At 36.7% G+C, this 23,446-nt stretch overlaps 1 protein-coding gene across 13 annotated transcripts in view; it reads right to left on the bottom strand.

The window, feature by feature from the left end:
• Positions 1 to 23,446, bottom strand: part of TBCK (TBC1 domain containing kinase) — a 117,985-nt gene that overhangs the window by 32,529 nt on the left and 62,010 nt on the right. For 8 of the 13 annotated variants that reach the window (XR_014954854.1, XR_014954853.1, XR_014954859.1 and 5 more), the window contains 2 exons: positions 12,733 to 12,908; positions 9,716 to 9,875 (listed from right to left, as the gene is read on the bottom strand). Coding sequence is in view for 6 of the 13 variants with exons in the window: in XM_085578109.1 (XP_085434235.1) it covers positions 9,716 to 9,875; positions 12,733 to 12,908 (336 nt within the window). In the remaining 7 variants the exon portion in view is untranslated. Of the gene's footprint in view, positions 1 to 9,715; positions 9,876 to 12,732; positions 12,909 to 23,446 lie in introns of those variants that run through there. The other 5 variants (XR_014954856.1, XR_014954857.1, XM_085578110.1 and 2 more) reach the window with 3 other exon arrangements.

Here is a 23,446-nt window from a genome sequence, read left to right as displayed (position 1 = left end):
CACTACACAATTACTTGTCAACATTTTGGCTGTTAAATTTATTTCAGGTGGTTGCCTAGAGAAGACTCAAAGTTCAATCATCTCTTCCCCCATCAGTTTGGGTTATTCAGTACAAGAGTCAAAAAATAAAATAAAACAATTCTCACAATCAAGCAATCAAAACAGCTGACATTAAACTTCCACCATATGTGTATGTCAGCTTTCATGAGCAAAGTAAATGCTATGCTTTTGGAAAGGTTCTTGGCTGCACAGGTGGTGTAATATGCACAGAGACATCACTAGGAGAGCCCAAATACCTCTTATTATAATCACAGTCCATAAAGATGCAGTGTGCAGTAGAGACAAAGACAGCACTCAGCTGTGCACACCATGAATTGCAAAAACAGTTCATATCCCCAGTGAAATACTCCTATCAGATATCTCTGCTCCACATGGACACATCTGTCACCTCACAGTGCTCTCCATCTGTGACTAATGGACAGTGCTGTGTCTTAGACAGCAACACTGCTCAGAGCCAGCAGAAATGAAAAATGACAACAAAGCCTTCAGGCTGGCAGGAAGCAGCACGTTATTTCCTGAGTACAGTGTTCATGTGTCAACAGAGATGTTCCACTCTCTGACTACTGATTATTTTAAAATGCTGATAATAAACTGCAAACCCTGCTCCAAGTGTTCTGAATGCCCTAACCCTATTATAACTACCATTCAATGTAATCGTAAAAGAAAATACACAAACAAATTCTTTGTACCTGGGGTTTGAGCATTAAAGCCTGTGTCCCACTGTATTTTAGAACTGCTTTAGTATCCAAGGTATGTCTAAAAATAGATTTTCTTCATAGCATATGACAAGTTTACTTTAAAACTTTATAGTGAGGTATTTGTTGCTTCTTGCAGAGCCTCTGGGAAGCAAGCACTGCAAAATCTGGGGCTGACAGCAATGATGGCAGAAATCACAAGATGATATACCATAAGATGAATTTAAGATGATATAAAATGAGCTTTTTTTTTTTTTTTTAAGTTGTCACAGAACTATTTGCTGTTATCTGCCTAGTTTCAGTGTGAAATGCTGCAAATACAATTCAAAATATTGCAGCTGAACATCCAGCCAGGGAAAATCCACTGAGCAGGAAATGTGCTACTACCAGTATCTCACTCCTGTGGGAATCAGCTGCGAGTCAGGGACATAGAGGCACACTGACATAAGCTCAGAGCTGCCATCCAATTCCCAGTATCAGCCTCCAAGAGCTTTGCTCATACATCTGCCCAGGCACTGCATAGAAGATGCCAGGTTTAAGTTACATGGCAATAGGACTTGAGCTGATTAAAGACATTCCTAGTTTTCCCTTCTGCCTTCCTTTTCTTTTTTTTATCACTGGAAGTAAAAATAGTAACTTTTGGTAAAGCATAAGACCTAGAAATATTTTCTTATTGGCACAGCAGTCTTCCTTATTAAAGGTTTGACTTTTTATAGTTCTGTTCCTCTGTGCATGTCTGTGCCACCCTCTCCCAGACAGAGGAGCCTGTCTGTTGCAGACAAGAACAGGAACTTGTTCACCATGTGTCTGAAATGTTCCAACAGCACCTGCTACCCTGCCTTGCCAAAATACACTCCATGAAGCCACTATTTTCAAAATACAGGTGAGTGTTATTTCTGGTGTATGCACTGATGGAGGGGCACAAGAGGAAGGACTATTTGAAATAGCTACATAGATTTTCTCCCCAATTTGACCCTCAGTTATGCCAAATATAAGTAGCCTGAATCAAAGAAATAAAGTTTAAAAAAATGTAATGTTTCCTAGAAAGCTGGAAAAAAAATCAGCAATCCAAAAAGAGCAAAATTTCATGCATTAAAAAAATCCCGATGTTCTTCTGAAGAAATGCCCCAGACTTTCTACAGCAGAAACTGCCATCCTAGAATGCATACAAGGGCTCTATTTCCTTCTTAAATGCAACCAGAAAGTGTAAATTAGAAGTTTACTAACAGGCACCTGAATACGTAATTTGTAGTTTACTAAATAATCAAATTTACAAAGATTCTGTTAAGACTGAAAAATAACATGGTGAAAAGATAAGCCCATGGGCTACATGATCCTTAGCAACCTGTAAATCACCTACATTTTAAAGAAAGATGTATTGAAGCACATAAAGGTAGTGTAGAATTAAATTAAATATATTTCTGTAAAGAAAAATAAATGGTACTTTATTATATGATTAAACTTTCTCAAATTTATCAAATTTTTATGTTGACATAACTTCTGAAATACATCTTTGCCCACACCACCAATGGTTCACACTCCTCTGTAATGCTTCTGCTTTCATTTACACAAGAAGACTAGTTGGGGGAAATGGGAACTGTTCCTATCTGAGGTGATATTATAAAACTTTAAGCTTTTTACTTTCTGCTTCAGGTGGCGTTTCCTCAAAATGAGATTCCCAAGTTCAGTTCCTGTGTTTTCCCTGGTTGCATCTAATGTTTAAAGTGAACTTCCAAATTCTTCTTGCTGCTTTCACAGCAAATATTGCATATGAAAGGATGAATAAGTGAGAAACTTGTTTAATCACTAATATGATGGTTTTGTTGAAGGCTTTGGAAACACAGCTCCTCTATTAACTAATGTATCCATCAATTCCACAGAAAACAACCTTCTTGATGAGTATAACTGAGCCAGAAAGTTGCAATTTGCATTTGAAAGTCAGCTAAAACTCTTCCTGCAGATACAAAAAGCGAGGCTTTCAGAAACAGACAAGATCACAGCAAATTCATACAAAAATTTGGGCAAATATTAAACATTTTACCCTGCCTTGGTAATGCTCTCAATATAAATGGCATAACAGGACTGCTCCTTTAAGCACCATCAAGAACCTTAATGATCTGCACATTGGAGAATTTATCGAAATGTTTCTACTACTCTGTTCCAAGCAGCAAAAGAACAGCTTTCAAGTGCTGCATGTCTCATGCCAGGCACGTCTCCTTTTCAGGCTGTCCACAGCAGAGTGTGAGAACACAAGAGCGGGGGCAGCCCCACTCCCAGCACCCTTTGGGCCAGCCACGAGGGCTGCTATGTACACATTATTCACTTTCCCAGACATTCCTGTGACAGGCTGTAATTAAAGGGCACACTGGGAGGGAAGGAGGAGTAACATACTGCACCAGAATACCAAAAATGATGGCTGTGACAAGTGTTACCATGGTATAACTATTACCAGCATACTCCAAAAGAGTCAGAAGGAAAATAGAAACTGGAGGAGAAATATCAATCAAATTTTGTAGCATTCATTCATTTTCACAAGATTATTTCTAGATTTCACTTGTAAACTCATGCTACACAAACCTCTCATGACTTGCAGTCTATTTTGCTTTGTGATTTCAGTCCAAGAGCTCACCTACACCTCTCTGAAAGCTCAACAGTCAAAGTGATCAGTTTGCAACTTTTTAAACAACATCTCCATATGCCACAACACACATTCAATACACAAGATTATTTTTAGCCAGCTACTTCTTATATTAAAGGGTTCCAAATAAATGAAACAAGACTTGAACACCATGGAAAAGACAGGAATCTAAAACTTTCCACATCCACAAAACAGCGCCTAGTTTTTGGTTGTAGTATTACCATAAACTGAATGGAAATAAAAAATAAACAAACAAACAAACAAACAAAAACCCCCCAAAAACCAAAAACAACACAGAAAGGACAACTTAGTGCAAACACATACTAGGGGGTGAGAGGGGTGGAACATAGGACCAACTGGTCTAACAAGATCAAGGGAAAATTCTCTATATGTAGACCTGGCTAAAAGGGAACACTTTCCATTCCATCAGTACAAAAACACAGCAGTAACTTAAAGCACTTACATACAAAGATTTGAAAACAAGCCTAAACAAACAGGTATTTAATAGCTGGTTTCAGAATAAGTTTTACTGAGAATGAAAGTAAGAGTAAACACAAATTTCTTCAAGTGATAAATTTTAAACACTTGTGTTTTAAATTTTCCACCTAGAAATTATATACATTTAAAAAGCCCAGCTGAAAGTGAGCACTTGAAAATTAAAGTCAGTTGCAGATATTTAGCTGTTGTAACACAGCTAATTTATACTGAGCAAAATAAATGCAGTGCATACATTATGGATAAATGAAACATAAAATGAAAATACAGAAGGAAAACTATCATATTTTTCACTTAACAAAATAAAAAGATGTTAGGGAACATAAATATGTAATTTTGAAAAGAGGCATAACGGCTGGCTTGGATATAAAAAAAACAAGTAAGTCTTTGTGAAAAATTCTACTACCTCCTCCCAGGTCTATGGGTTGCCTTAGATCTTGAAAAATGGTCAAAGAAGTACTTGATAATGAAAAACTTTTCTTTGTGATTTGTAGTACTTTTTCCTAACACTACCCAAACTGCAAGCTTTGTCAAGTTTCTACGCAAACCCTCCTGCAGCAGTCAGTCAGTGAGTCCATCCTTTTTGAAGGCTGGTTCAGATACAATTTAGAGAAATGCAAAACAACATTGATCCAGGCAAGCAGCATGGATATTCTATTTGCCAAATTCACCAGCACCATTCTGGATGGTATATCCTTACAGGACCTTATAGGTCCTGAACCTATAACAAATATTTATAGTTCATTAGCATCTCTATTTCAGTTATCACCATTTTAGATTCTCTGAACTGGAATACCAGGAAACACAGAACTCTGTCTCAGAGCTGAGACACAGCTCCAGAAAGTGAAAATTCTATGTCATAAGGATACAAACTAATCCATGCAAGCTCCATCAAGGACAAGAGGACTCTTTCAGAGGTGCAGTCCACAAGGACTATAACCACTGCCAAGACAGATGTCTGGAGAAATCCTGGGGCCTGACAGCACCATTCCAAGATTCAGGTTCACCATTCTCCCACCTTTCCTGTCCTCAAGAGATTTCCCAGGTGACTGAAAAGACCTGACATCCTGCTTGCCAGCATCTCTTGACATTTTCATAGGTAAAGCCAATCAACTCCATGATTCCAGAGGCATCCAAACCTCTGCATATTAAGGAACACAGACAGGCCAAACAACTCCTACATCAAATAACAACTAAAATTTCCAGTGGCTGCTACCATTGGTCTCAGTAAAAAATGAAAAAAGAGAATCTATTCTGGAGTTCTAGAATTAGCCTGTTTTCCTTGGCACTTACTTCAGAGAAAAAGGAACACAAATTCTGCCCCTAAGATCTTGCATTTTCTTCCTTCCTCTTTCATACCTGGCTGTGGCAGTGAGAGATTTAGATCCTCACTGCTGTACCTGAGGCTCACTGACCAAAGCCAGGGGCAGAGTGACAACAGCACACCACAGCTCCTGGCTGGCAGCCCAAGTGTCTCTCAGGCTGTGTGGAGAGCATGTACTGGCAACAGCAGCAGGGCTGCTCTCTCTCCATGAAGGAAAGCATGCATACATTACTTGCTACAATAATAAAAAGGGCTAAATTTACAGAATAAAATAATGAAGACTTTACCATGTATTGGGGAGAGTTACAACCAGAAGGATTGTTGCTGATTAACTGTTTTAAACTTTTCAAAATACAAGCTTAATCTCTTTAAAGGCAACAAGGAGGCTCTGATGATTCCAGTAGGCTCTGAGTCTGGATGCAGAGGGAGAATAGGGCCTTAACAAAACAAACATGAAAGAGCCATTCTGGGAATCGTAAGGGGCCCCTCCATCCCTTCAAAGATAAGAGTTTTCATTACAATTGTTCAGTCACTTTTCTGCAGAAACTATTTACAGGGAAACAGAGCCTAAAAGATGTACAGTGGAAACATCTCCAGAAGTTTATGGCCTCATTTCTGTTTACTTGCACTCCAGAGATTTTATTAGGCCCTTCCAAATAAATGTATTTGTCTTTAGAAGCACCTGTCCTTTAGTATTCTATGCAATACCTAATCTTCAGATGACCTTATCAAGCTTCATAGGTATCCATTTGTGGTTTTAAGACAAGTTTAAACTGAAGAAATCATGCAAGGACTTGTTTCTCTGGCAAGGGCTTTTAAAAAGGCCTGGGGAAGATGACAATAAGATCACACAAATTCAGTAGTAACCAGAAACTTTAACCTATGTGCCTCAGTCTTCATATAAGAAGAAATGCATTTTTGACAGTGTGCTGGGAGAGAGGAAATGCTATATGCTATTTCCATATAGAAAAAAAAAAAAATTCCAAGCTAAGAATATGTTATACAAAAAGAACTTTCAATTTGACTCCCTTCCTCTTGCCTTCAAAAGGGTCAGAAGGATCTCATGGAAAATCAGAACTTTTTGTCTTTGTTTTGGAAATAATGAATGTATTTTATCTATTAGCAATTGCAATGCAGTAAGAATGACGACTTTGCTTCAGTAACTTACAGAAGTTGTCTAGACCATACATTTATAGCAGCATAACTTATCTAGACAAAAATTAATAGATGTAACAATCAGAATTTACAATTTAGAATTTTCCAGCTATAAAGATGGATTTTTTAAGCTTTGACTTACAGCTTATCTGTCTTCTTCCAAGAAGAACATAAATAAGTTGGTAATTATTAGACAGATTAAAGCATCTTGTATATTTTATTCTGTTAAGCATTTAGCTGACAATAAAGCACATAAATTAAACCACTGAGGGAAACACATTTATTAAACAACCATGTGACAGAGGTAGAAGTATGCCACTGTCAAAATTAAATTGCTAGAGAATGATTTAGTGTCAGGTAAGGTATTTCTCCTGTTCTAAATTCAGTCAACATTGCAGTACTACAGACAGAAGTTTGAAATGGAAATAGATAATGGTTTAGCACCTCAAAGCCGACTGAAGGAGAGAAGATGAAGCAATGTCAACCTTCCCTAAAAAGACCCAAAATAATCCCTGTTCTACATATGCATAACTATAATCCACCTTTTCACTTGCTGTATGTCTGACTTCCAAAGTGACAAAAATCAGGAGACATATTATTTGTCCTAGACCAAAGAAGAAGCTACTATTGAACACTTATTGCCCATTTAACTATTATATTTCCAACTGTAATGATTCTTTGTCCATAATGGAATTTACAAGGTGCTTATCTGTCTACGGAGGTGGGAAACGGCATTCAACTCACTTAGGAGGTGCTGCCATTTAACATATCCAAAACTTAAACATCAAAATAGAATCTGATTGATGAACTCCAAAATTATGCCCTTTATGTGGAGGTTTCCTGCTGTTTTCAGAGACAAACAAATAACTGCTCTGTTAACAAGTGCTCAGAAAAACCTAGAAGAAAGGCTGGCACCGAGTGAGAAGCAGCTGAGAGGAAGGAATATTCTCCAGAGAAGTGTGAGACAAACAGCACCACACAATGCCTCTTTTTCAATATCTTCATGCTGCTAATGGTGCATTCAGTAAGCCTCTTGCACATCAGCTACTATATTAATTTAATTTTTAGTGTTAGTAGCATCAATGGCTAGTGGCATCATGCAGGATTACCCTGTTTTAATTCTGTACTAAGGAAGTGTTCAACTAGAACCAGAGCTGTCAGATCCAGAGGCACCATGAGACACTGCTGGCTTCCTTATCCTCTTGCTGGAACAGTGCTGTGGTGAAGCTTTCAGTTTTCCCTCTTACATCTCACATTCTATTCAGAATATAATAATTCTAGACAGCATTTTCTTTCCAATTTAAATTTTTTATCACCTGGCATCAAATCAAATGTAAAATATAGAAACAAAGTGCAAAAAGACTTTTTCTACAGGTCTGTATAGTATACTTCACTTTGCTTCTTAAATTATTTTTAAGTGATGCCAAGTAGGTTGTTCATACGAAGCACAATTGGAAGATTCAATCTTCTAATTACAAACAGCCACATAAACAATTAAGTGTTTTTTCCACATTCACCCCTCCTCTCAGTCCTAGATAAATTTAAACTAAACATAGCAATCTCCAAATTTTTAGTGTAGTAAGTATCAGTGAATACTTCTGAAAAATTCTCCCTTATAGCAGAGGATACAATTTTTGGCTCATCTTATTTAATCTGGAAATATATATCTCTGTTTAGAAAACATACATTTAAAGTTGAGCATCTTATAACATGGACAAAAATTGGTTTTGTTTCTGTGTATTCATTTCTAAATTTTTTCCTCTGACTGGATTACCTAGTAAAATTTAAAAGGTAATAACTATTGCTCTTGTCAAGCCTTGAGCTACATAGCTTGGGTGTGACAGACAGTTCTTATGCAGCTGTGCAGAGTAAAACTAAAACTGGCCTTAGAAAATTATCCGCAAAAGAAAAGGTTTTATCTACACAGCCAAATCGAGGCTGGTGTTACATGTACTTTAAGGGTCTGATGGAGGTGGTGAGTTCCAACCAGTATTTAGGCCTTAGTATTGAATTAATTTGTGGTCAAACTGGTCAATCCAATATTTTGTTACTATTTAAAGCTCAAAACTCTTTTGTTAGGAATTCAAGAACCCTAAAAGCAAATCAAGAGGCAAAGCAGCATTTCTTTTCTATATTGACAATTCTGGGTCAACATTATCTTGGCTGCAGAAAATCTGGGTTTAGAGGGTAAGACAGTGCCTCCCACGAGACTGAAGTACTTACACTAATCACACTGCAAGATTTCTTTAGCTGCACAGCAAAGGGAACATTTCATGTTCTTTTCAAAAATTTCGAAACATTAAAAAAGATGAACTTACCTGGATTCACACACAAAGCTACATACTAATTACTGAAACTGTGTGAAAGATGGTTTACAGTCTCTTTCATGCCATCTCTGTTACTATTTAAGAAACCTGATATATATCACAAGTTAATTGTACAAATGATGAAATGCAGGTTAATCTACTCACAATTCCCTACAGGTATTAAATTAACATCATGTGTTGGGTTGATGCTTCTGGTGTTCCTGACATGAAGACCTTTTAATGATTCACAGTCCTCCTTGTCATATCAGGGCTACAGTTCATGTCCTTTGTGTAAACAGGCTTAAGAAATGGGTGAAATAAAGGTAAACCATAATTAAGAGTGTGTCTGAAAAAAAAAAAAAGGATAACTTTCCTTCACATGAGAAAGTTATGCACTTTCAGTTGTTACTCTGGCAGTGCTCAACACCATCAAATATTTTCTTATAGAAAGGAATAGGTAAGTTTGAATATTCTTCCTGTCTAGCTAAATGCACTGACAATAAAATATATAATACAAAAGTTACCAGTAAGGATCATTCTCTTCACGAGCACAACTGCAGGAACAAGTGATTCTAAAAAAATGGGCAATACATTGTTTCTTACTAGTAGGAATATGAATTATATCTTATTTCCTTTGCACTTCATAATGTATCTGTCCCATTCCAACTCACCTTATGTGCCCTTCCTAACTCCACAAAAAGTAAATGCAAGCCAATTTTGAAAGCTCTTACTGATGCACAATAGAAGTGATGATGCCCCTTCTCCAGCATGACAGCAATAAAGATTTTAAAGCTGAAGAGGATAATGTTAAGCAATTTCATTTCAAACCATCGTCCTTTGCAGATGTGGACCACTTGAAAGGCAATGTCTTTGTCTAGAAGCAGAAATGAGCAACAACAAAAACACCACTCCAAATCCTATCATTATACACAAAAGTCTAAACCTAAATTTTCCAGACTCTGGCATTTATTTTACTACTTCCATATGCATGCTATTGATGTATCTCTAAGGATAAAAACATACATTACATCAATATACTTACAGCAGCTGTGTTCTTCACTGCATTTCCTACAATCACCACAACTCTTCCTTTAAAGCTCTGCAGTGTGGCAGTTGCTGGGCACTGGATGAGATCCCCTTCTGCAGTAAATGCTGATGCAAAAGGGACATTGATGCTGCCAGAAATGTGGCCACGGTTAAAGCTTAGGAGGATCAGTTAAGGAGGTCTGAAAGGCAGAGAAACCTGTGGAACATGAATAGCTGTAGGATGAACCTGCTCTTCATCCTGGCTGCCATGATACAACACCATTGGTGTTTTGTGATACAGTATTTTGACAAACCTCATTTACTATTTACACATATGGAGAAAAACCTTCCAACATGACATGTGAAAGCAAGCACAGAATGAAGAGCTGTTTGGATCAAAAAAGGACACAGCACAGCACTACAGAAAATGATCTGCTAAATTAAATACTTCATACTAAAGAGACAATATCCCCAGTACTCCTAATTTTGTGGCTTTCACTTCAGCTCTAGTCTGCTAAGAGGAGCCAAACACCAATAAGCAGATGGAGCACCTCTTCTAGAGGCATTTTGTGCTAAAAAAATGAAGTACTTAAAATGAGAACAAAAACTAAACAGGGGTTATCAGGAATATCCCCAAACATCCTGTCAACACCCACAAGTCCTCTACTATTTTGATCCAAATTGAAATTCTAATGTATGTGACCTCAGATTCCCAGACAATGAGCACAATGTGTATTATCTGCAGTCCCACTAAAAGCAAGTGTGTAATGGATATTGAAAAGCAAACAACTCTGAGACACCATAGTTAGCTGTCCTTCAGTTCCAGAGGGTTATCATTCAATGAGATTTTATAAACATTGAATGTGAAGGTCTCTTAAATAAAAATTAAGTTGGACTATTACTACCTAGCTTTTTGTTAATTGGAAAATGAACTATGGCCTTGACAAAACTCTGAATTACTTTCATAGCCTGTACACACATGCCTGGAACATTCCCTTTCCCCAGCTATAAGCAAAAACAGCTTTGAAGAGATGGGAATCAGCAAAGTTCTGCAAAAATACACACAATGTCAAATATTGAGATTAGTCACTCTATTACTGTACTTGCAGAAAGCTAGTTAAATTTATAATTAAATCCCAAAATTCTAGTAAATAAAGGAGCTGCTTTAAATAGGAGTAAGATTTAACTGACTTAGAGTAATACTAGCATTTGTTTCTCATTATTTATGTAACAGTTTCAGTTTTATGATCATCATTGTTATAGTGTGGGAAAATCATGGCTATATAAAAAACATTTGAAAGAACAAAAGATGATCATGCACCATTCATTAATATTGTCAGTTTATTTCTATTTTGAATGGGAAAATTATATCCCTCCTTCCTTCCTCTGTGCCAATCCCATTTATAACCACATAACTCTCACTGCTATTGATCAGGTTCTGAAATTATCATCATTTACACAGAAAACAACTTCAGATAAATTTAGTTACTTCAACCACTGAGTACAGGTAGAGAAATATGACCTAGTCTTTAAAAAAAGTTCTAATTGCTAAGACAATTAACAAAAAGGCCAGGATTTTGTGCTATGGACTGAGAGACCATAAATATGCAGCTATAACTTTCAAAATGGGAATGGAAAGCTGCCAATATATCTGCTAATATGCTTAATGAAATAAGCCTTAGAAGAACTGCTGGCCAACTGAAACAGTGCTGGTAGGTCTTGGCCTTGCAAGATGAGATTCATTACAAAACAATCCCTCAGCTTTCATGTGGGTCATATTATGAAATATGAAGCATGTTTGATACTTGTTGGAAGTCCTCTCATGCTTTTCTAAAAGCATTAAGAAAACAAAGAGAAAGCAAAGTTTAGCGTGACAGACATAAATGGTGAAAAAGACTAAAACTAAAATATACAAAACTATCATATTTTTGAAACACCTCACAGTGGTCTGTTACATTTTAAAACACACACCACAGAAAGATACAGTCTGATCCTATCTTAGTTTGTTGAAACTTTGTGACAAACACAAAGCCTGTTTCCTTATTGCAAGAATGAACAGGACACTGAATGCAGTATTCTTATGGTTTCCCATTTATATTCAAAACTGCTGAAAATTTGATAATTTTCTACATACCAGACATTTTCTTCTGCAACTTATATACTAACCAGTACACTCAAGGGCAATTTTACTGCCTACCAGGCTGCCTTTTTAGTGGCACTTCCTACTTGTTAATACCAGATGGGTGTTAGGATATCAGTCCTAATATTATGTAACAGGCAGCGCATTTTAGTCTACTATAAACTGCAAAATACCTAAACATCTTTAAGAAGGACTACTCCTTCCAAAATGCAAGCAATCCCTGTCCTGCAACTACACTATTTCAGGAAAAAACCAAACCCAAAGAATTTTAAAAAATAGTCCTTATGCAAAGAACAGTATAATTGTACAAATAACTTGGAAAGGAACACATGTGTAAGGTGTAGATAGGGTAGTGACCCTGGTAAAAACATAGCTCCAAAACAACTTTAAGTCTTTCCTGATTATCAGCTACTAGAGGACTTAGGTTAGGATGGCTACATGGTTGCATTACCTGACACAGCTAGAAGGCACTCAACAGGAACCAATTTGCCACTGAGGGACTGGCAAAGCACATCATCTGTCAACTTTTCTCTATCTACCCTCCATTTAATTGGAAAGCCTTACACCTTTCCAAAATATTGGTCATGTTATATGGGGAAGGTCTGCTGACAACACCTGTTATAAAGAAAAACGTAATATTAAAGCACTTGTGCTATTGGTACAAAGTGATTTCACTAAGCCTACAACTTACAATTGGAAGGGAAAAATTTGTCCTCTGCCCTGCAAACCAGACCTTTCCAGGCTGGAACCCCCAGACTTCAGCACTCCAACTCCAGCTCTACCAGATCCCTCTCTCCATTATGCTCCATTCTAACACAGCAGCCTGCAGACAGTGAGGAAGCAATTGGCACAGGCAGGATTCAGCAAGGCCAGCACTCAGACCTGAAGGATACTCTTCGCTGTTTCGGATGTCCACCACCAGCAGCTTTGGCTTGCTCGGCTTTGTTTTCTTTACAGGTGTTTTGGAATGGCTAGGTCCTGTCAACTCACACAAGTCTATCAGATCTTCTGCTGAAATTCGTGGGGACACTTCTGCCTTCAGGTCATCCAACTTAATGGAGTCCCTAGACTTCGAAAGAAAAAAAACCCCTAAAATTAGAGATGAAAGAATTATAGATATGGGTTTTTTTTAAAACTTATACTTATTTGACAAACTTCAAGTGTAACAACCCAGTTAGATGGAAACACATATTTTTCTTTTAACTCTGAACTAGAGTTTAACTATCCATAAAGAAAAGCTCCAGAGCAGTGCCAAATGCCTGACTACTATGGCTGTATCTTCTGATAGAAGTTGTTAAAATAAATAATTGTTTGACAATCTGTGCAAAAGATTTCAGTTTGTGATTTGTTAATGAATTATTCACTGTGGCTGACGAGCTCACAATATCCACAGAACATTTCTTACCATTAGAAATTAAGTAAAGTGGCTAGAAAACACTCTCTGAGAAGAGAAACTGAAAGGTCTCATGACTGGAGCAGAAAAGCAGCTTGCCACAGAAACTGCAGGGGTATCTCTGAAAGATACAGAGCTACCTAAATAGCAGTTATTACCCCAGCCCAAAAACCAAGCACAAATCAGGACACCAGAAATATAAGAGATATAATAGAAATTACTAGGTATTATATTATACCTAGAAATATAATATTTTTTGTAATAATCACAAAAAATTTTCCTTACTTTTGTGGAACAGGAGAATTATATATAAAATTTAAAAAATTATTTTGGGGAACATGATAGATTATGACACAACACACACCACACTCCTGATAGTAATCAAGCAACTGCATGATAATACCTGAAATTATTTTTCGTAAGAGAATATTCGTCGTGGATTATCCCAGAAATATTCACAAGTGCTAGAATTTCTACACTCTACATTCTTAAAGGATATCACATTAACAATTCTGCTGCTTCTAAAAAATATTCTATTTCTATTATCTTGTTTTAAATTGCAATAGTGACACCAATATATTATTTGCTTATAGCCTATGATTCAAGAGAACAGGAGTAGCACTCTGAATGAAATTGAGGCATTACTAATTGTTATTAGTCCAGCTGACTGTTGTTAGCCCTAGATTTTTTTTTATTTTATTTTTAAGCATATTATTTCCTCATCTAATCTGAGCACTATTCCAAATTTAGGGAATATGCTAGACAAAACAGAGAGATATAGACTTTTTTTTGAGTTATGTCCCAGGAAAGGCTTCTTAAGACAGTCCACCACAGTAAAGCAAGTTAAGCAAAAGCCCTCAAAATTACAAACAAAATCAGTAATTCTGCTTCAGGGAATATTACCTCATATAGTATATATATAATATATATATAGTATATGAGGTATAGTAATACCTCATATACTATATATGAGTAGTAATATAGTGCCTTTTCCATTGTATATGATAATACTCGAAACAGAAGAAGTTACAAATTGCCAGTCTCAACACTCTCCTTCCAAGTTCAGAAAAATAGAGTCAAGATGCTTTATAATCAGAAAAATACATTATTTCTGGATAATGTTTTATTTGTTTCAACAGAATATTCAATACCCAAGGGAGACCTGTATCCATAAGAAAACCAGCATTACAGGGCACAGCCAACTCCCAGTTGCTGCCTAAAGCCACCTCCCACCTAACTGGATTTTCCCAGGAGGAGTCCAAGGAAATTAATTGCATTAAAAGGGAGGAGGAAGAAGAAAAAAGTCAAGCTCTTCTCATAAACTTCAGACTTGCCAAAGGAATTCAGCAGTCCCATGTCTAGTGGATTCACAGCAGACACACATGGGAGATGCAAGAAAGGCAGTAATGTAGAAAAAATACTGATTACATAAATACAGACTTGGCTGACACAGCTTCATTTGCCTGGTGACAAATTGGCAGACATTGCTATCCTCAGACAACAGCTTCTGCCACAGGAGCAAGTTTGAGGAGGAACACCAAGGAGGGGAGGGAAGCAAGTCTGCTGCAAAGAGCTCAGTCCTTGAAGCAGGTTCACATGACTGCAGGTAACAATGAACACTTGGGTAATGAAGTCAGTGAAACTGGCTGAGATTACCCGAATTAAGTATACTGGGGAAACACAGACATTATGCTGGACTCCAATTACAAAACCACTTCCTATCTTTATTTATACAACTTTTGTCTATTCAGTTGATGGGATTAATCCTCAGGAAAGGATGGAACCTTAAGGAGAGAGCCCAAAATCTACAGCAGAAAACAAACCAAGCAAAATTCCTGTAATCTGATATAAAAACATTTTCTTTTTATCTAAAAGCATAAAGCCATACAAAGTGTTTTACAGGCACACACTATCTGTCCTGCTAATAGATTTTAATAACCAGGACAAGCATTCTTTCCCTTTAACTGGATTGAAATTAAGGAGAAACACATTCACCTATGAATTTTACAACCATCTTTGCTTTGACCTATGTCCAGATCTGCCTTAATGGTAGATTCAGTGATACAACATCTCTATATAGGCTTTGAACAAAGCTGAAGCTTCTCAATGGACTTGCTGGAAATAGCATTGATTCAGCAATTCCTTCTCTAACAACTTTTTTATAAGACTTATTTATTTCCTTCAAATTGTGAAGTGAAATATATGCATGTGCTTATAAGATAATTTTGCTAATTACTAAAAAAAAAATACTATATCTGCTGTATCTGGTAACAACTATATTTCATCTTGGGCTCTTTCTCACAGTAATTTTCTAATGAACTGTCAGTCTGCACAAACCAAACATGGTTAACATCAAGCTGTCAATCCATCTACCCTATCCTCACACCTCATCTTCATAGATACCATCCTGCTACAGATACTTTGAAACTGCAAGAAGCTGCTACAGAAACTGGATTTGAGCTGAGACAGCTCTTCAGGCTGCCACATTCACTGAACACACAAATCTTGCAGATTCTTCTGAACTTTTAACACCTTTCCTACTCTACACAACAGTGTTGCAACTGTTGTGCATCCCCTCAGTGCTTACCCTCTTTACCTCAGCATGGAGAGGTACAAGACACAGGCTGACATTTTAGACAGGAGTCTTTGCATCTATCAGGACTATTTGCTTCAATTCCCTGTTTAGGCTTTACTATGTCATTGCAGGCATTGCTTTCCAGCTGGGAAGAGCCAGAAGGAAAAGTAGGTGAAGGAAGGAAGAGGGTTCACTGTAAACCAAATCCTTTAAGTTAGGTTAGCTGCACTCAGAAAAAGTTTATAGGGTGTAGTATGCAAATGAGATTTTGATTTCAGCTACATTAAGTGGCAGGTAGGCGCATTTCAGGACAGCTACTCGCAATATCCTGTTGAACTTATCATCTGTATTTTTTTTGTTTTAAACAATGAAGCATAATGATTATCTCGCAACCTAAATTTCCCATGCTAGTAATACTCTACAGAAAGTACAGACAAGACAAATAGGAAAAAAAAAAAAAAGCCAGGATAACCACTGGGAAAAGCTAAAAAAAACCTTAAAAGCTTATCACATACATAAAATGCTTATTTCTTCCTTTCAACTATCTTCCTGCTGTGATCTATTTATTCTTTTCTAAGGCAGACATGGTACATACTTTCTAAAAAAACCCACACTCTTTCTTAAAAAAGGCAAAAGCTCTACTGTAAGCACAGTGCCAGAAGGTGCTAAAGTTAAAAGTCCAGTTACAAACTTGTGTTTCAGCAATTGTGTAAGAAACTGTATACTGGCAATACTGAAATTGAGAACTGCTCATATACACAGCATACTCATATACTTGCTGCCATTACGTAGGAAATTTAAAAATTATCAAAAAGACACATTTTCACACATCCATTTATGCACAAGTCTACATGTGCTAGGATACTGAGCTTACTATTTAAGTTGCTTTATCTGTTTTCCTGCAAAGAGAAACTTATTTTAGCATATTCTAACTACAAGCATGAATCTTGCTTTAGACTATTGAGCTATAGGCAACTGTTTGTCAGGGAAAACTGCTTAAATCAGCAGGATGGCAATAGCTAATACCTAAGCAATACCTAAGCTGAAGTCTGAAGTCTCCTTGCTGCCCAGAAGTTTCTCTGACAACACCCTATGTTCTTTACTTTCAAAGCACTTATTCTTCTCACCCCATTAATTTTCAAATAGGCGTGGGAATTGCTAATCCATATGCTTTTACTGCTCTTAATAAGAATAAATAGGTATTAAGAACTTAATTATTTTTTAAAATATTAGGAATTAAAGCTGCTTAACCATTCTCAATTTAGAAGCCAAGTTTCAGATTAAAGCACTCCAGAACATGAGGCTGGTAAAATCACAGCTCCTATCTCTTTTCCCATTAGCCTGTAATCTCTTACAGGCATTTCATCATGGCTATTAAATGAAGAGATACACTTTTTTTTTTTTTTTTTTTTTTTGAGAAAATAGCCAAGGATCTTTAGTTCTGCTGAACCTGAATTTAACAGTCCCATCTGATAAACAGAGAAGCTATAAAGGAACTTTCTATCCATGGAAAGGATAGCTTTATCTGAATAGATGCAGCGTTTCTCCCCTTCGTCTTTGAAGCCGGCAAAACTTAGTGCAGTTTATTTAATATACTAGGAACTTCAGCCTGAAAGTCAGTATAATTAAAATCTGGAGTTCAAGCAAAATACTCTACTCAAACTGTCAAGGTGCTTCATGAAGAATTTGCTTCATGAAAGATGAAAAATTTCATATTTTTCAAAACTGTTTCTGAAATCAGTATATACATGTACAAGAAATAAGACTACGAAAACATTTTTAAAAAGTTTGTAAGATAATGGTTTAAGCTCACCACTTGCCCTTCCCACCATTTTTATTACAGTTACTAGCAAAGGGTCGTAAAAAAAGGCTTCAGTGTTTTTTGATGTTCAATTGCGACTATTTATAAAGGAGGAACAGCCAAAATTCTGGACTTCAAGAACTCTTTTCTACAATTGTTCAACACTTGAGTGCCACTATTCTCTACACAATCTGTCTAGCAAACTGATTCTTGCTTACACTTATATTCAGTCCTCTGTAGCCATCATATTCTGATTCTCATATTCCCTAGTCAAGACATTGGTGTTTACCTTCCCTGTGCTCCCTCTCTCCCTCTCTCCACTTCCTAGTTAAGTTTGCTCCATTTTCACTTTGTAAGCTGTACTCTTCCACCCTCTCCACCATCCTGACTCCCCCACAAAGCTCTCTACTTCAGATCTCACACCTTGGCAAGTGCAAACAGCAGCTTCCAGCCAACTGCCCATCAGAAACATCCTCCAAATGTCCACACACAACTTCATAGGCAGTCTACAAAAAATGGAAGTGAGCTCTGCTTGCCAAACCAGCTCATTACTAAGGAAACACAAGGAAAGGTCATGGAGTAACATGACTGAGTGAATAACCTGAGTCAGCAGGGCTGGAAGACACCAATATTCTCCTGCATGCAGCAGGGCAAACATGCTGCAAACTCACTAATTGCCGCTGATATGATAAAAAAGGTAAATGCTGCTCACCACTGCATAGAACTATTCCAAAAGACAAAGCTGAGACATAATCCAGTTATGCCTGAAAGTACCCACAGGACACCTTAATGTGCAATGAAACTTGAAGCAAAAGCAGGAGCAAAAATGATCTTGCTGGCCTTGAATGCTTTCTATCAAGTGCCCCTTTTTTTCCCCTCTTGATAGATGCTCTGTCCTTGACAAGAAATTGTATTCCTTTGATTTGAGAAAAATTATTACAGTATCTTTAGGAAACAGAGATCTCCCTACCCTCTTTAAAAAAAACAAAAAAAACACCCAAAAAACCCAAAAAACAACAACCAGAATTTAATAACACATCTCAATTGATACTGCAACTGCTAGAGGAATTTCCTTCATAATGTGATCACTTATCTCAGAGACCTTGTAGTTAGCCAATATACTTATTCCATCTGTTGTTGCTATTTATTCACATACCTGTTTTCTGGGTTGGCATTAACAATGGCAGCACAGCTCTAGGACATTTTCAGTCATTTACCACTGTGAAGCTTGTCAAAACAGGCTCGGTCAGGTTCTCCCTTAACTGGTGACTATTAAGATGAGTACTGAATTTGAGTAATTGACAAAAATTTTGAGAACATGGTCAGTCAGACAGTTACCCTGTAAGATGTATGTGCTTTTCACATAAATCTTGGATTTCTGCACCATTCCATTTAGAGACCTGGGCCTAAGCTTTGTTGAGCTATATGAAAATCGTCATCAACAGATATACTTATTCCCATAAGTCCAAAATATATTCATTCACATTTTCAGGATGGGCTCCATGACTAAACTTTGGTGCAGGCTCAACTCTACAACAAGTACGGATTCCTTCTTCCAGCTATGCTGTCACACACATTTGATAATCAGACTTTTCTGCCTAGTAATGTCAGAAGAGTAAATATATATACAGAGCTGTAACACTTTTACTAAATTAGGAAGGTGTTGACACCATCACACAGGTAAGAGAGCTGCATTCAGAAAGTCTTTTCTATCCTCCAGCTGCACTTCCTAATAAAGTTACATCATGATGTCACTGCATCCTGACTCAACTGAGAAAACATACAGCACCTAGCCTGGCCTGAGGTGCACTGAGGAAGGAATGTGAGGAATCCTAAATTCAAGACTAGCCTAGGGCAGGCTCCTATAGAGGCGTATGGTGAGAAAACCAATAGGGCAGGACAGAAGACTGAGGAATAGAGGGAAAGGGCACCTTAGGCTGACATAATACACCTCTTCCCCACACCATGAAATTTGTGTTAATAATAACACAATACGATAATAATATATAATAATTATATAATAATAATATAATATAATATAATAATAATTTGTGTTAGCACAGGCACACAGCACTGTGTTCTCAGACCTAACTTTCACAGCAGCAGTGTATGGCACACACAGGAGTTGCTGCAAGCTGGAATTAGAGTTGCTGTGAGTGGCAGGAGGTAGCTACAGCTGTGTACCTGGGCATGTTTGTGTGGGAGACAAACCATTAAGATCCTTTAGTCTACTTCTCCTAAAAAACTTGACTTCAAAAATTTCTCCCAAACTCCATTGCGTCTAATGCAACAAGCACACAAAAAATGTAACATCAAGTGGATAATTCCTCATTGCAGTATCTAATTGTGTTTACCAGAAGCTGAATGAAGCATTAAGCTATTTAGATCTGTGCTGGTCCTAAAGCATATTTTAACACACTCAGTGGGTTATTCTGACTGTTACTTCTCTCCTACAGTAAATTTACATAAACGCTGCACTGCTCTTTCATTTTCCCTTTTTTAGATGCAGACCACTATTTTTAAAAAAATAAAATATGGATAGTTTAACAAGGTATGAAATAAAACTGTCACTCAGGAAACCTGAGTTTGGCTTTGGTTGCCAAAATAACTTATTTCCACTGTAGCACTCCCTCTCAAAGATAAACGGAGTCAGCTGTAAAATACAGTAAAAGAAACAAAATAACAACTGTGTCTTCAATCAGCTAGCCAGATTTCAAATCAGGACCACTAGAGCCTGAAAAATACTAAAACACAGAGGTGTATAATTATTTCCTAATATTCTACTAGAATCTGATTTTAAAACAATTTCCAATTTGGGAAAAAAATTAAAAAGAACATTCCTACAAGATGAAGAAAGAACCAGCTAGATTAAAAAAAAAAAAATAATTTTACAATTACCCTTTCCCCCTCTTCACATTTGTTAATCAGTTATGGAATCCCAATTGTGAAAGGTCTAAAAGGTCAAATGCATCCAGCTTTCAACTTCAAAGTGGGTATAATCACAAAGGCTTTTGAAGAAGTACTAGTGGACAATCAGTGAATCCAGAACCTAAGCCTAAGGCTGCAGCAGAAAGTGCTCTGGCTGCTCCAAATGCCCCATTTACATTCAAAGCAGATGAACACATCCCAGGGAGACCATAAAACCAAGACTGTGCAAAACAAGCTTAGAATCCTTAAGTATGATCTAGAGTGACTGTCTCACAAACTATTACAGTCTCATATAAATAGTATCTAGATCATTACAAACATATTCTTTTAATTCTGCCTCAACAAAGCAGTACAATGTTTCAATGACTTTGCATTCAATTTAAATAACTGCAATTTGTATTAAAACTTTAAAAAAAAACAACACCTACAACATTCATTAGAAACTTCTGAATTAACATTTAACATAAATTATTTCCTGAGCCTTATATTTTGTATTTTATTCACTCTGGTAATTTAATGCCTCATCTTCTATGAGAAAAAAGTCTTAAAACCATAGAAAAATAAATACAGATTTTAAAAACCAGCAAGAGTAGACAAGGTGCTAAATATGGCTTCCTTTACATAATTTAAACAGCAGAACCAAAGTTCTGGAAGCAGAGGTTTCCTTACACTCTCTACTTCCTGGTAGCTCGCTGCCTGGCTTATGAGTATCAAAAAAAATCCAATAAACAGAGAAAGTTTGGAAGTTTGCAACAATTGCTAAAGCATTTGCCAGAATGTGATGGGCTTATGCCTAATTAAACAGCAATTTGCTTTTTCACTCACAAGAGAGCGACATAAAAAGTGCATTTTAACCGACTCTTCTAAAAACATGACAAATAACCCCAGCTTCTCTCTCAAGCTGTTGGCAGCTACAACCAGAAGAACAGAAGCATCAAAGGCAAATATAAAATAAATTAGAAGCATTAACTGAGATCCTGATCAGTTAATGCTTTGCACAATTTGAACTAAAGACAAATTTGAGTAAGAGCTTTCTCTTAAGTGCAAGAACAATGGAGGAAAAGAAAACTAAGATCCACACAAAAACAGAAGACAAAAGAAACCTGAAATGGGTCAAGGCAGTCAGAAGACCCTGTAGGCAGAATATAAGTAACAGCCACTACAAAAACATGAGCATCACACAGATACTTCTTAGCTTGTACACTGAAACAGAAGTATTGGTAGCCACTACTGACCATGCTTCTCTCTGAAGAATAAATGTATTTATACATCAGTTATTTAATGACTTTATATAAACCTAGCCAATATATTTTTATGGACAAATGCTTTCTAGGTGCACACAGGAACTCAGAAGCAATTGAGTGTTGCTGTATGACAAATAGGCCTGAATTTCCATCTGTTGGAAGTCTATTACACAAGCTATCCTTAATTACTGGCAAAGAAAAGTTATCATCAGGAAAATTTACTCATACTATTTATGATAAAAACATGTTTTTTGTATTTGTGTTGCTTGATCAAAACACTGAGTCATGTTGCTGCTTAAGTATTTCTACTACTTCATCAAAAACAAAAAACTGGAACTGTTGGCATTTAAATCACTGCAAGGATCAATAATAATCTGGTAGACTTTCCTCCAGTTGAATGCTTTCATTCCTCAACACCTCTCAGGAGCTCCCACCCTTGCAAAGAGAACCAGGAGTAGAAGAAGAAGGCAAAGCTGCAATTGCATCAGTCTTTGGATTTCTGTGAGTTCACCCGCCACATGTGAGCAGATACTGATGGAGAAGCTGCAACATTTTCTCCTTTTTATTTAGAATTATAGAAGTAGCTGTAGAGAATCTATATCTACCATATGTATAATAATGGAGATACAGATACAAGCAGACAATTGTTATATTACAGTGTTATTTCTCTCTGTGACTCCAAGACATTCAGGAAAAATACTTCAGGAATTTCCAGGGTATGAAAGTAAGTTTCAGGAAGAGTAAGAAGAAAAAAAATCAACCATGGTAAAGAAAAATTACCGACACAAAATTGCTTAGATTGTAATGTAAATTCAGTAGTGAATTTAAAGGGTTTTTTCCATTGTTATTTTTGACGTTTTATCTTACTCAAAATAAACAATACAAACCCACTCAAGATGCACATTCATTCTCTCTGAAACTATTTCCTCCTTGAGATTTTATCTCAGTAAAAATATGCTTACTGGCTGAAAGAGTAAAAGATTAAGCAACACATAAGTCCAGGAGGAAAAAAGAGAGCACCCAAGCCTATTTTCAAAGTTGTAAATAGATGCCATTAAAGGAAATGCTAGTGATAAAAAGCAGATTTGTTTTACTGACTACTGATTTAGGGGAAAAAACTGCACACCCAGAGGGGAAATATTCTCCTGTTATTATTAACCAAAGCACAGTAACATACAGATACACACAAATATTTGAATTGCCAATAAAAAGCACTTAAGAAATAAACTGAAGCAGCATAGAAAGAAAATACAAACAGAGAGGTAAGAGACAGCTGGTGTTTACAATTAAAAACACTAAACATTTAATGTTTCAAGAAGTTATAAATTACCTTCAGAAGGAAACCCACAAGTTTCTTCAAAAAGAATTGTTTTGTATTCTACCCACTTTCAAATACAGAGGTGACCCACAAATATAAAACTGGAGATGGAAATGTAGTGTAAAGTCCTTGTCCAAAGAATGACCAACTAAATAGGCAAGGAAACAGAAAAGTTATTTTTTTAGGAACTAAACTGCAGAGTAAGGACACAATGGTGTTTTAGAAAATCCATTAAAGGATACTATGTGTACTAAAGACTGAGTTCAGATTTCACCTCTTTTAAGTAGATAACAAGTGTCCCCATGGCAGCAAACACCAGTAGAGGACATGTTTGAAGAAAGAGATAAT

This window comes from Lonchura striata, chromosome 4, assembly GCF_050655825.1.
Source record: "Lonchura striata isolate lonStrDom1 chromosome 4, ASM5065582v1, whole genome shotgun sequence".
Classification (NCBI taxonomy): domain Eukaryota; kingdom Metazoa; phylum Chordata; class Aves; order Passeriformes; family Estrildidae; genus Lonchura; species Lonchura striata.
Note: the sequence above shows the minus strand (reverse complement) of the source record. Positions and strands in the feature narration are given on the sequence as shown.